Here is a 12,339-nt window from a genome sequence, read left to right as displayed (position 1 = left end):
AGATGCCACAGGTGCTGGGCCCTGGACACGGGCAGCACAGGCTCAGTGAGGATGGGTCTGTCTCTGACGCTTCTCAGGGGACACCCAGGTCACCACTGGGGTTGAAGAGCTGCAGGCAAGCAGGAGGTGGTCGTCCTTCAGGGTGAGTGGCCTGAATCAGGGTCCTCTGTCCTGGTGGTGGTGGGAGGGTCCTGGGCACTGTGTGCACAGTGGCCTGGTTTCCTCCATGGGACCCTGGGGCTGAGAAAGAAGACACCTGATTTTCCAGGTGGAGGAACTCAGTTGGGGTGGAAGAGGAGGGGCTGTTTCCCCCAGGCTGCCCTGAGGGTTCCCTGACACTGCAGTCTCCCCAGAAGGGCTGGTGGAGCCTCGGCCCAGCTGTCTGTGCTGTCGGGATCCTGTGGGCCCCACGTCGCTGGTGTCCTGAGGCTGTAGGGAAGGCTCTGCTGCTGTGAGGGCTGACAGGGAGGACCCTGTCCTGCTGGTGCTCTGGGGCTGACCTGCCTGCTGACCCTGGCCGCCCCCTCCCCGCCTCTCTCCCCAGGTCTGAGGACATGGAGCACGGCTGCCGCCCCTCTCTGCTCTGCAGTCTCCCCTCCCTGCTTCTCCTCGTCCAGCTGCCCATGTGGGGCTCTGCAGGTGAGTCTGTCCCTGTCCCTCCCCGGGGTCTTCAGGGAGTGAGTGGAGCCCCCAGCCCTCTCAGACAGGATGGGATGAGATTCATGGAGTCCCAGAGTCTAGAAAGGCAATGGGGCTCCCCCAACTGTTTCTTGTTATTAAAAATTTACAAGCCACTGAGCCATAAAGTGAGTGAACAGGATCTCGACATTTGTCTGAGGGTTTTTCAGGTGTTTTATTAAATTAATTTAAATATTCATTTATTGGAAAGGTAGAGTTACAGACAGAAGGAGAGATAAGAAAGATCTTCCACCTGCTTGTTCATTCCCCAGATAGCTGCACCGACTAGGGCTATGTCAGGATGAAGCCAGGATCTAGGAGCCTCCTCTGGGACTCCCACTGGGTGCAGAAGCCCAGAGATTTCAGCCATATTCTGCTGCTTTCCTAGACAGTTAGGGGGGAGCTGGATCACGGAAATGGAGCATCTGGTACACAAACCATTGCCCATCTGGGATGCTGGCACTGCAGGCACTGGCTTAACTCACATCACTACACTGCCAGCACCTATTTTAGTATTTTTTAATTTATTTTACTTTATTTCTTTTTTTTTATCTGAAAGTCAGAGTTACAGAGAGAGAGGGAGTGACAGAGAGAGAAAGAGAGTCAGAGAGATAGATCTTCCTTCTTTGAATCCCTCCCAAATGGCCTGGGCTAGGCCCAGACGGAAGCCAGGAGCTGGCAGATTCTTCCAGGTCTCCATCCTTGTGGTCTGAAGATCTCATCCTGGTTCAGAGTCATCACTGCTACATCCCAGATGCCTTGTGGGTCACATCTTCTAGCACCTGTTCCCAGTCTGCCTGTTTCATCACAGTGTTCTGTGTGTTCTCTGCCTCTCAGCCTGTGTCTCTTTAGCTTTCCCAACTTTTTGTGTCCACAGAAAATTTCATGGTGATTGGCCCCTCGGAACCCATCGTGGCAGTGCTGGGTGACGATGCTATTCTGCCCTGCTCCCTGTTCCCAGCCATAAGTGCAGAGCACATGGAGCTGAGGTGGATTCGTTCCCATTTCGTGGAGACCGTGTTCATCTATCGGAACCGTCAGGAGCAGAAGGAGGATCAGATGCCAGAGTACACAGGGAGGACCTCACTGGTGAAGGACTTCCTCACCCAGGGGCAGGCTGCCCTGCACATCCACAATGTCCAGGTTTCAGACAACGGGATGTACTCCTGCTTCTTCGAAGAGGGAGGCTACTATGAAGGGGCCAACTTAGAACTGAAGGTGGCAGGTTGGTGACTTGATCTACATTTAGAGTCCTGGGGTGTTTAATGAAGGAGGAACCTCAGGGATTGTGTAAGTGAGCCTCTCACTTCATAGATGAGTGGAGAAGTCATTAATCCATTGAATCACTTATGCATTCATTCCTTAAATACGATTATGCAGAGCCCCACTATGTGTGCTGTCCTGCTCCAAGCTCTCTGCATTCATCACTGAGCCAATCAAATATTCCTTCTCTTGTGCATTTGTGTTCTTGAGAGGGAGATGGAGAAAGCATAACGAATAAACAGATATAGTCAGTGTAGAGGGTGATGGATACAGAGGGGAAAAGCAAAGCAGAACAGAGGAAAGAATCAGGAATGTGGGTGGAAGCGAAGGTGGGTTCCAGTATTCCCCAGGGGCTCCTGCTGGTCCTTGTTGAGAGTGTTCTCTCTAAGCTAAGATGGGAGGAAGCCAGCCTTGAGCCCTGTGGACATCTGGGCTGTGAGTTCTCGGTGGCGGTGGAGCCAACGAGAGGGGCCTGCAGAGGGAGGGTGGCCAGTGTGTTCCAGGCACACAAGGTCCTCATGGTCAGGCACTGAGGACGAGATGTAAAGAGGCAGCAATACTTGAATGGAGAGGTGTTAGGGGTGCAGGGCACACAGTGTGTGTGTGGTCAAATAATGCTGCCCAGGACACCATAAACACCCTGAGGAAATAGATACAAGCGTGAGTTTCGGTTCACCAGACAAGGATCCACAGAGGCTTCCATTTCAGAAAGTGAAAATAAGTGGACAATACAGCATGTCAACCTGCTTACATTTGGGGCTGGGTGTGTGGACCCTGCAAAGCACAGCATGTGGGGTTTGAGGGGGAAGCAGAGAGAAGGGTCAGAGTACAGGGCAGATACCATATCAGTGCAGGCATTGTGTGTGCTGGGGGGCCTGGATGCAGATTTGGGGACGCTGTCAACACAGCGGTACCGGGAATGAACACTTCGGTGGCTGTGAGGATGACTGGGAAGTGAGCAAGAGAGAGGCATGGGGTGCAGGTCTGAGGTGGAGGGGACGACTGTGTGACCTCAGGCCGTGGCTGTGGGAGGGCAGGGGTCAGACATGGGGAGGTTGAAAAGCTAAACCTAGCTGAGTGCGTGGATTCAGGGACACAGAGAGTTTGGAAGGGGGTGTGGGGACCGCAGAGACTGCCAGGGGTTCCTTCCTTGGGCTGCTGCTTCTCTAGTGGTGGAAATACTGATAATTGTGTGCCAGCAACCTATTGCCCCCAAAATGCGGTGTTGCAAAGTCACCAAACTTCAGTGGCATATGCCGGCAGACATATATTGAATTGAGAATTAAGAAAATTCAGCTAATCTGGGTTGGGCTTGGTTTATCTCAACTGGGTTTATTCACACATCTTTGGCTAGCAGAAGAGGTCACCACGTGGACCTTGCCTGGTTTGTTCACATTTCTGGTGGTCAGTTGGAGGTTGGCTGACCTAGGAGAGCTTCACAAGGAGCGGCTGGGGTGAGCAGGCATGTTCCCAGAACCTCATCCTCCGGGGCTACCCCCAGTGCCCCTCCTATGACAATGGCAGAGAGCAAAACTAGGAGAATTTGATAGCCATTTTCATCCCAGGTCAGAGCTAAAATGCTTTTCAGATTTCTCTTTGAGTGACATTAGAACATCTTTTATTTGCCAAATCTGACTAAGCTCAGAGTCAGAATATGAAGAAAATAAGAAGTGTATGGCACAGGGTGAGTTGGATATAAAGAAGAAGCAGGGATATTTTTATGACCAATTTTAAATTACAGTTCGAAGTATGTGTTATGATCTGGGATTTGGGTTTGAAGTGTATGGAGAATCCTGATGGACATTACCCACAGAGAGAGTGCTTAAGGTATGGGAATTTGGGAGACAGAGTTGGTCCCATGATATAATTTTGGAAGTGGTGTATAGGAAGGGTAGAAAACGTGAAAAAAATGCCATGGGAGGGGATGTGAGGTTAGAAAAGTGAAAAAGCAAGGCTGGAGCCCTGAGACTGGAGCTGCCTTCATGGAGCAGGCAGAGGAAGAGGACTCCCAGGGAGGGTGCTCAGCTCAGGGTGATCTGAGCTGTGACAAACCTATCAGGAAGGTTGACCAAGCCGTGATGGGGATCATTTCAAGATGGGTTGCTGTGTCGTATGTATAAGGGAGCATGAGAATGAAGAATTGCAGAGTGACTGCCGGAAAAAACAAAGTGAGTTAGGGAAACTCACAAAGGACAGATTCAATGGAAACAGGGGAAAAATGAGACAATATATTCTTTTGTTAAAGATTTATTATTTATTTATCTGAGATACAGAGTTATAGAGAGGCAGAGGCAGAGAGAAAGAGAGAGAGAGAGAGAGAGAGAGAGAGAGAGAGAGAGAGGTCTTCCCTCTGCTGCTTCACTCCCCAAATGGCCACAATGGCCAGAGCTGGGCCAATCCGAAGCCAGGAGCCAGGAGCTTCCTCCCGGTCTCCCACACAGGTGCAGGGTGCAGGGGCTCAAGGACTTGGGTCATCTTCTACTGCTTTCCCAGGCCATAGCAGAGAGCTGGGTCGGAAGTGTAGCAGCTGGGACTTAAACTGGCACTCATATGGGATGCTGGCATTGCAGGCAGCAGCATTGCCTGCTCCACCACAGTGCCAGCCTAACAATAACTCTTAAGATTATACTTCTAAGGTAAGAAAAGGAATTCTACAAAAATTTGGCCATGTTTTACATTTATGAAAATGTATAAAGGAAAAAGGAACAGGTTTACAATCATTAGTATACTCATGTGGGAGAGGGAGTAAGAGAGCCTACTGGGTGAGACCAAGCCTTATAAGACGTGACAACCCATAGGGTCCAGAGTTCAGAGGAACAATTCCCCCTTTATGGCAAGATTCCCTCCCACTGTGTCATAGTAGCATGTGAGTAAGCTCCACTTTGATACTGCAGAGCTGGCAGGAAATTAATTAAATCAAAACGAAATCCATCAAACTCTTTCAAATATTTTCTACTAATTCTTGGAAGGAGGTCTGAACACTCAAGACAGTTTTGATGAAGGTTTGTCAAATATTCACCCTGTTCTTCCTGGACCAGGCTGGATTTCCATCCTCTTTTTATGTCTCCTGGGCTGTGTATTTACAGCAGAGACTTGAAATTCCAACTTCTCTCTCTGTGTCTCAGTCTGTCCCCTGCATGATTGGACAATGGAGCTCTCTGCATCCCCTGTGGGATCCTATGCTCCTTTCTTCTGTTCCAAGAGGTAGGGACCCTTCTTATCTCCTCCAGGGGCTCTTTTTCATTGGAACATCCAGAATGCAAAGCAACCGGGAGGCAACACTGGGGTCCCCAGGCCTCAGGAGGCCTCCAAGGTCTCCACAGCTCCTCTCTTGCAGGCCTGGGCTCTGCCCCTCAAGTGCACATTGAAGGGCCAGAGCAGGACGGGGTCCGCGTGGTGTGCAAGGCCTCGGGCTGGTTCCCGAAGCCCCAAGTGCAGTGGACAGACCTCAGCGGGAAGAAGTTCCTGGAGTTCTCTGAGGCCCATGCCCAGGACGCAGCAGGGCTGTTCAGCGTGGAGGCGGCTCTGGTGGTGAGAGACAGCTCTGCAGGGAGTGTGAGCTGCTCCGTCCTCAATCCCATCCTGGGCCAGGAGAAGGCCATGGCCGTGTCCATCCCAGGTCAGTGCTGCTTCTCATTCCTGGTAGGGCTTGGGAGGTGGTGCCAGCATCCCTGAGTGTGGGGGGTGGGCCTGGGTGCTCCCCTGACTGGGTCTCTGCCTGGGCCCCAGAGCCCTTCTTCCCGCAGGCCTCTCCCTGGAAGGCAGCTTTTGCTGGGATCCTGACGGTGCTGGGGCTCCTGCTCTTTGGGGCTGGCTGCTTCACCAGGAGAGAGCACTCTGCAAAGCTGCAGGAGAGGCAGAAACGTAAGAATCTTGACTGGATTAAGGTTCAGAGCATCAGGAAGTGGAAAAGGGGCTGAAGGTCATTGGTTATGCAGGACAGGTGCCAGAAAAGAGCAGGGATAGAGTTGGCTACTGAAAAGCACTCTACAGGACTTGAGTCTGTGGGTGTAGCTCTCCATTGAGATCCAGGGTCCCGAGCTCAGAGCAGGTAGCTTTGGAGACCCAGACAGGACAACTGGAGGTGTGGAGGTATGGATTGATCTAGAATAAGAACTTTTTTGGGATACAAAAGATTTTTTCTGAAATTTCTCCAGGCACACAGTCTTTAAGTTTCTTGGAGATGGATGTTCATGGGATTTTTCTCTTTCAGACGAGCTCCAGGCAGAACTCGGTAAGCTCTGCTCCCCTCCTGAACTCTCCCTGTTCCTTTGTGGAGGACACTTTGGGTCTCAGCTCACCTGTTCCCTGTGTGCTGCTTTTCAGATCGGAGGAAGACAGCTTACCTGGCTGGTGAGTGACTCTCCAGATGTCCCCTGGTCCTGTCCCACCTGTGCCCAGCTATCCCCTCCTTGTCTCTGTCCAGGCACAGACATGTGGATCCTCGTTGGGTGCAGCAGTGGCAGTGGTGGTGGCAGAACCCTGCTCCCTGGGCTCTCTCACATCTGGGTGACTGCTTGCAGTCTGTGCTCCAAGACGTGTGTGCAATGATGGGCATGGAGTCTGCCTGCATCCTGGGTCTCTTTCTAGTCCAAGCCTGCACCCTATATGAGAATTGTTAGTGTTTTAGCCTCCAATGCTGTAGCTCTTGACTGCTCAGACGGCATATGCCAGAAGCTGTGAGAGTTCAAGACAGGAGGGAGAGGAACAGATGGAGTCATGGAGTTTGGGAGTGTGATTTCTGCCGCCTCCCTCCCTCCTTAAACACCTCCCAGGGGGAGTCGTTCCTCTCTGGCTCCTCAAAGGTGCTGGTGAAAAATGAACGGCAGAGGACAGGGCTGCTGACCAGGTGTGGAGATGTGATGGGATGAGCTGAATGCTTCTCAGAGTAGGGATGCTTCTTTCTAGAGTATTTTATTCTAGAGAAATAAATTGCAGGTTTAGCCTGCAATTCAGGTATCCCATGTGACTGCTGGTTCATGTCCCGGCTGCTCCACTTCTTCCAGCTCCCTGCTAATGCTCCTAAGAAAGCAGTGGAGGATAGCCTATGTACTTGGACTCCTGCACCCACATGAAAAATCAGGAAGAAGCTCCTGGTTCTTGCTTTACCCTGGTCCAGCCCTGGCTGTTGGGACCATTTGGGGGAGTGAACCAATGGATGGAGGATTCTCTTTCCCTCTCCCTCTCTGTAATTCTACCTTTCAAATAAATAAATAAATATATCTTTTCTAGAAAACATTTTCTCAGGGAATGTTTAGTCCCTTAGACTTTGGAGTTGGCCTTGTATCCATGTTATTTCTTCTTTCTCCTTTAATTTCCCCAATGTCCCTGCCAGGAATTGCTGCACATTAATTTATTGCTATCAACATGGAGTAATTTGCTCTTTTTTTACACAAATAGTTTTTGGTCGTGACCAACAGCACTGAGGAGCCAGGGACACAGGAGTGTTTATGGTCTTTGAGGCACAGGGCAGAACGCTGACAGCCAAAAGTCACCCAGCAGTGGGGCAGGGATGACTCAGCTGTCCTGCAGGCTTCCTGATCTGTGGTAGGGAGTTTCCCACAATCCTCTGCTGTCTGCACTTGCAGGAGGCCCCTCCTGTGCAGCCTCTCTCCTCCTGCAGAGTCTGACTTCAGCACAGAGGGCAGGGAGGGCTGAGCAGGTGGTGTGGCTGTGGTCTCACCAGGGTGTGTTTCCTTTCAGCCTGGAGGAAGGCGCAGCTGTATGCTGGTAAGTGACACCGATGGTTCCTCTGCCTCCCTGCCCTGCCTCTGCCCTGCCCCTTCACTATCTGTGGACTCCATTACAGATGGGCTGAGCGTCCCTGCTCTCCTTGTCACTGTTGTAGCCTCCGTGGGAAGAACACAGGGACTCCTGCTTGGGAACACTTTATTTATTTGAAAGACTGACTTACAGAAAGAGATAGAGACAGAGAGAGGGAGAGGTCTTCAATCTGCTTGTTCACTCCACCAATGGCATAAGTGGCCAGAGCTGAGCTGTTCCAAAGCCAGGAGCCCAGAGATGCCTCTGGGTTTCCCACATGAGTACAGGGGCCCAAGGACTTCAGTCATCCTCTGCTGCTTTCCCAGGTTCACCAGCAGGGAGCTGGAATGAAGTGGAGCAGCCGGGACTTGAACTGGCACCCATGTCGGATGACAGCACTGCAGGCCGAGGACTTGTCCCACTGTACCACAGCGCCAGCCCCAGCAGCACCTTTTTAAAACCCCTTGTCCAGCTGATCCTTCTCAGTACAGTGAGCTCAGGTGTGAGGAGAGCCTGGAGCAGGGCAACCACTGTGCAGATGGGGCAGCGCTGGTCTCCAGAAGACCCTGGGACCACGTTTCACTGCTCAGGACTCAGGTCTTACTAAGGATCCTTGGTCGTGTATTCTTCTTACCCTGAAATTCCTGCCCTTCCTGGTCCTGGTTGATTTTCCTGTTTCTTCCTGGTCCTCTGGGGTACTGCTGTTCTCTGTACTTCGTGCTCTGATCACTGTGCAAGCTGGATTTCTTCCCATGAGCACATGTGGTTGCTGAGGAATTTGTTACTCTGAGGAAATGTTCTAAACCCAGGAGCAGAGCTCCAGGATATGGGTGGAGGAATTCCTGGCTTGGGGTCTATACATTATCTGAAATTATGTGGAATATCTCAAGTACTTTGAGTAGGATTAAAGAATTTAAAAATGTACTTGAGAGATGGCGGCATAGGGGGTGATGTGAGAGAGAGAGAGAGAGAGAGAGAGAGAGAGATCCCATTAGCTGGTTCATTCTCCAACTGCCAGCAATATGCAGAGCTGAGTCAGGCCAAAGCCAGGAGCTGGCACTGAATCCAGGTTTCCCATGTGGATATCAGAATCCCAACCCCTTGGTGCTGCCTCTCAGGGTTTCAGTTGGATAAAAACTGGAGTCAGTTGTTGGAGTTGTGTATTGAACCCAAATATTTCAAATTTGGGTATTAGTGTCTCAATTATTATGCAAAATCCTTTGTTTGAGGGGCCAGTGTTGTGGTATAGTGGGTAAAGATACTGCCTGTAGTGCTGGCATCTCACACGGGTGCCAGGTCAAGTCCTGGCTATTCCACTTCTGATGCAGCTCCCTGCTAACTCATGTGGGGAAGCGGTGCAGAATGGTCCAGTGCTCTGGCTTTACACCCATGTGGGAGACCCTGAAAAGTTCCTGGCTCCTGGCTTTGGACTAACCCAGCTCTGGCTGTTGGGGCCACTTGGAGAGTGGACCAGTGGATGGAACACCTCTCTCTCTCTCTCTCTCTCTCTCTCTCTCTCTCAGTCCTTCTGTCTCTTTCTCTCTGTAACTCTGCCTTTCAAATAAATAAATCAATCTTTAAAAATATATGTTTGATAGGGAAGGAGAGAGGGAGGATGAAAATGACAGAGAGAGAGAAAGAGAGAGAGAGAGAGAGAGAGAGAAGAAAGTCACTCACCAAATGCCTGTAATGCCAGTAGCTGTCTCAGGGCTTTGCTGGGTTCTAATCTTGTTCCTGTGTCCATTCCCGCATCCCCTTGCCTTCCCCTGTGCTATGCTAGCACACTGCTCTCACTGAGGACTCCTCAGACTCTGACTGTGGCTCAGCACCTGCCTCTCTCCTCCCCAGGGATGAGCATGGAGGTGGAGGAGATGCAGAGGCCTTGGGGAGGCTGGGGAGAGGCTTCCTGTGCTCTCCTTGTCATCCCAGGGAGGCGGGGCTTAGCTGGTCCTTAAGCCCCTGTGCTGTCAGCTGAGGAAGGACAGGGGCAGGTCCTGCCTGGTACTGGGGGCACTGTTGGTGACCATGTCCCTTGACAGTGGGGTTCACGGTCTGGGCTTGAGTGGAAGGTTGATGTCATGTATGTCTTTTTCCTCCTATTCCAGACCTTCCCTTGCTCACTGCTTCTCTGGGTACCTGTGAATCCCTTCATCTTCCACCATAGTTTGTGGGGACTTCTGGGTCCTTATTTTCATGTGCAGGTTAGAAGGATCCCTGTGCTCTCCCCATATACCTTCTCCTGCCAGTTTCCTATTCCACAGTGCATGCAGTAGCCAACCACGTAACTTGAGGAGGTTTCTATTTGCTGCCAGAAAAATGACCTTGGACTTGGTGGCTTCCACCAACACTGATGTATTATCTACTGCTCTGTAGGTCAGAAGTCAGAGAGAGGTCTTGTTGGACTAAAATCAAGACAGGACCACCTCCCTTCTGGCAGCTCTCACCTCCTTTAGCATCTGGAACACTTCTGCCTGCCTTGGTTCATGGCCCCATTCCATTGTCTTCAAAGTCAGCCATGTGCACATCCTTCTGATCCTGCTTCCACCATCATATAAGTTTCCCTGGCCACACACTTGTGACACGGTTCTGTGCTTTCTGGGTTCATTTGATAAGATTAAACACCTGGATAATCCAGGAGTCACATCCTAATTTCAAGGTCTTTAATGTTTATCCCATCTGCAAAGTTCTGCAAAGTCACAAGGCTCTATGGATTAGGACTTGGAAAACCTTGGAAGTCATCCTCTAAGTTCAACTCAGCCAGTTGTAGCAAACTCACTCATGGCTTTGAAGCAGCCTACAAATTCAGCTTAATAAGTATCATAAGAAAATGAAAGTGCTGGGAAATTTTATTTCCCTAATACTTTCTCAAGAGAACCTAGCTCTGAGGATGGTTTTGTGGCTAGAAACTTGAGAAAGCAAAATGTGATGGTGAAATCTGAGCAATAACTTTTCTCTGCAGGTCAGGGTCCAGCATCTCAGTTTCTGGGTGTTAAGCTATGGTTTAGCCCTCCTAGAAATGCTGCAGCATGGGGTGTGTGTGGGTGGGTGTGGGTGTGGGTGTGTATGTATGTGTGTGTGTGTGTGTGGGTGACACAATCCATCAGCTGAGTGTATTCCAATACCTTCCCCTATCACTCCCTCATCAAGAGCAGGTGCTGAGCTGACGTACACAGTCTGTGTGGACTCCTAATGTAAACTTTGTGTTCTCTTGTAGATTGGCGGAAGGAATGGTTCCAGGCCTGTGAGTGACCTCGTGTTCTTTCTGGGTGCTCCTCCTGTGGTCCCCATGGCTCTGGCCTCTCCTTCAGTTCTCTGTGGTCATATAGATGTTGGCACCAGCAACCGTGGTGTGCTGGGGGCTGAAGTGACAGGAACAAAGCTGGGGCTGGTCCCGAGGGTCTCTGTGACAGGCCTGACCCTTAGCGAGGTCTCCCGGTTCCTCCTCCTGATGGAGGCCATGGGCTGAAATCACAGGGCCTCATCTCGTGGGCATTGCCCCTCCCCCCGCAGCTGGGTGGGTGGTTGTGCATCCTTGTTATGGGGCAGGAAGGAGCTGTGCATGATCGGGATCTCTCCCTGCAGGGCCTGTCACTCTGGATCCAGTGTCCGCCCGTAGTGGTCTTGCCCTCTCTCCTGACAAGATGAGTGTGACCTGGAAGGACACCACTGCGGGCTCAAAATATCGCTGCCCTGTGAGGGGCCTTGAGGGCATCACGTCAGGAAGACGTTACTGGGAGGTGCAGATCAGGAGTGGGAAGGGCAGCAAGTGGGCTGTGGGGGTCTGTAGGGAGGATGTGACAAGGAAAGGCAGGTATACAGAGTCCCCAGATACGGGGTTCTGGGTTGTGGGGAGGCATATCAAGAAGTATTATGCCTGGACTAAGCCTCGGCAGGTTCTAATCCTTAGGAAGTATCCCCGCAGGGTGGGGATTTTCGTGGACTACAGTGAGGGGGACGTCTCCTTCTACAACATGACTGACGGCTCCCACATTTTCTCCTTCCCCCCAGCTTCCTTCTCTGGAACCCTCTTTCCATACTTCTCACTCTGGGGAGACATGTCCCTGACCATCTGCTCCACAGAGGGGGGGAGGTCTGAGGGGCTCCCTGTGCCCCTTAGCAAGTCTCCTTCTTTGGAGGAGGCTGTGAGGCCCCCAGGGGAGGGGCTCAGCTCAGGCTCTGGAGTTGATGGAGCTCCCCCAGGGGCTGAGTCTCCATTGCTGCCCTGAGTCCCATAGGGGCCCTCACTGCCCCTGACTCCTCAGTGAGAATCTTGTTGGGCTGCAGGCTGTTGGGACAAAGCCTCTGGGGCAAGTCCTGGATGGCCCCAAAACACCTCCTCCTATTGTTATCAGAATTGTTGGCTCATGCACTGTGTTCGGAGACAAAAGATAAAAGTTGATGCTGTTTGAACCTGATTGGGGTAGACTGAATTTTACTATGAAATTATTGTTATTGAAAAACTTAACAAGAGCAAGGAAAAAAACACAGTTGAGAAGTGGGCAAAGGTCTTAAATAGACATTTCTCAAAAAAGGAAATCCAAGTGGCCTACAGACACATGAAAAAATGCTCAGGATCTCTAGCCATCAGGGAGACGCAAATCAAAACCACAATGAGGTTTCACCTCAGCCCAGTTA

The 12,339-nt window shown here is 51.1% G+C and overlaps 1 protein-coding gene across 1 annotated transcript; it reads left to right on the top strand.

The window, feature by feature from the left end:
• Positions 1–554: 554 nt before the first annotated feature.
• LOC133756491 (butyrophilin subfamily 3 member A2-like) lies at positions 555–11,930 on the top strand. Its single transcript, XM_062187165.1, has 9 exons — positions 555–639; positions 1,556–1,903; positions 5,279–5,560; positions 5,671–5,845; positions 6,099–6,175; positions 6,268–6,294; positions 7,645–7,671; positions 10,919–10,945; positions 11,287–11,930. Exons 1-9 carry the CDS (start codon positions 555–557, stop codon positions 11,928–11,930), a joined length of 1,692 nt encoding a protein of 563 aa, XP_062043149.1.
• The last annotated feature ends 409 nt before the right edge of the window (positions 11,931–12,339 follow it).

This window comes from Lepus europaeus, chromosome 3 (assembly GCF_033115175.1).
Source record: "Lepus europaeus isolate LE1 chromosome 3, mLepTim1.pri, whole genome shotgun sequence".
NCBI classification, from domain to species: domain Eukaryota; kingdom Metazoa; phylum Chordata; class Mammalia; order Lagomorpha; family Leporidae; genus Lepus; species Lepus europaeus.
The sequence above is the reverse complement of the archived record's forward strand: the minus strand, read 5'-3'. Positions and strand labels throughout refer to the sequence as shown.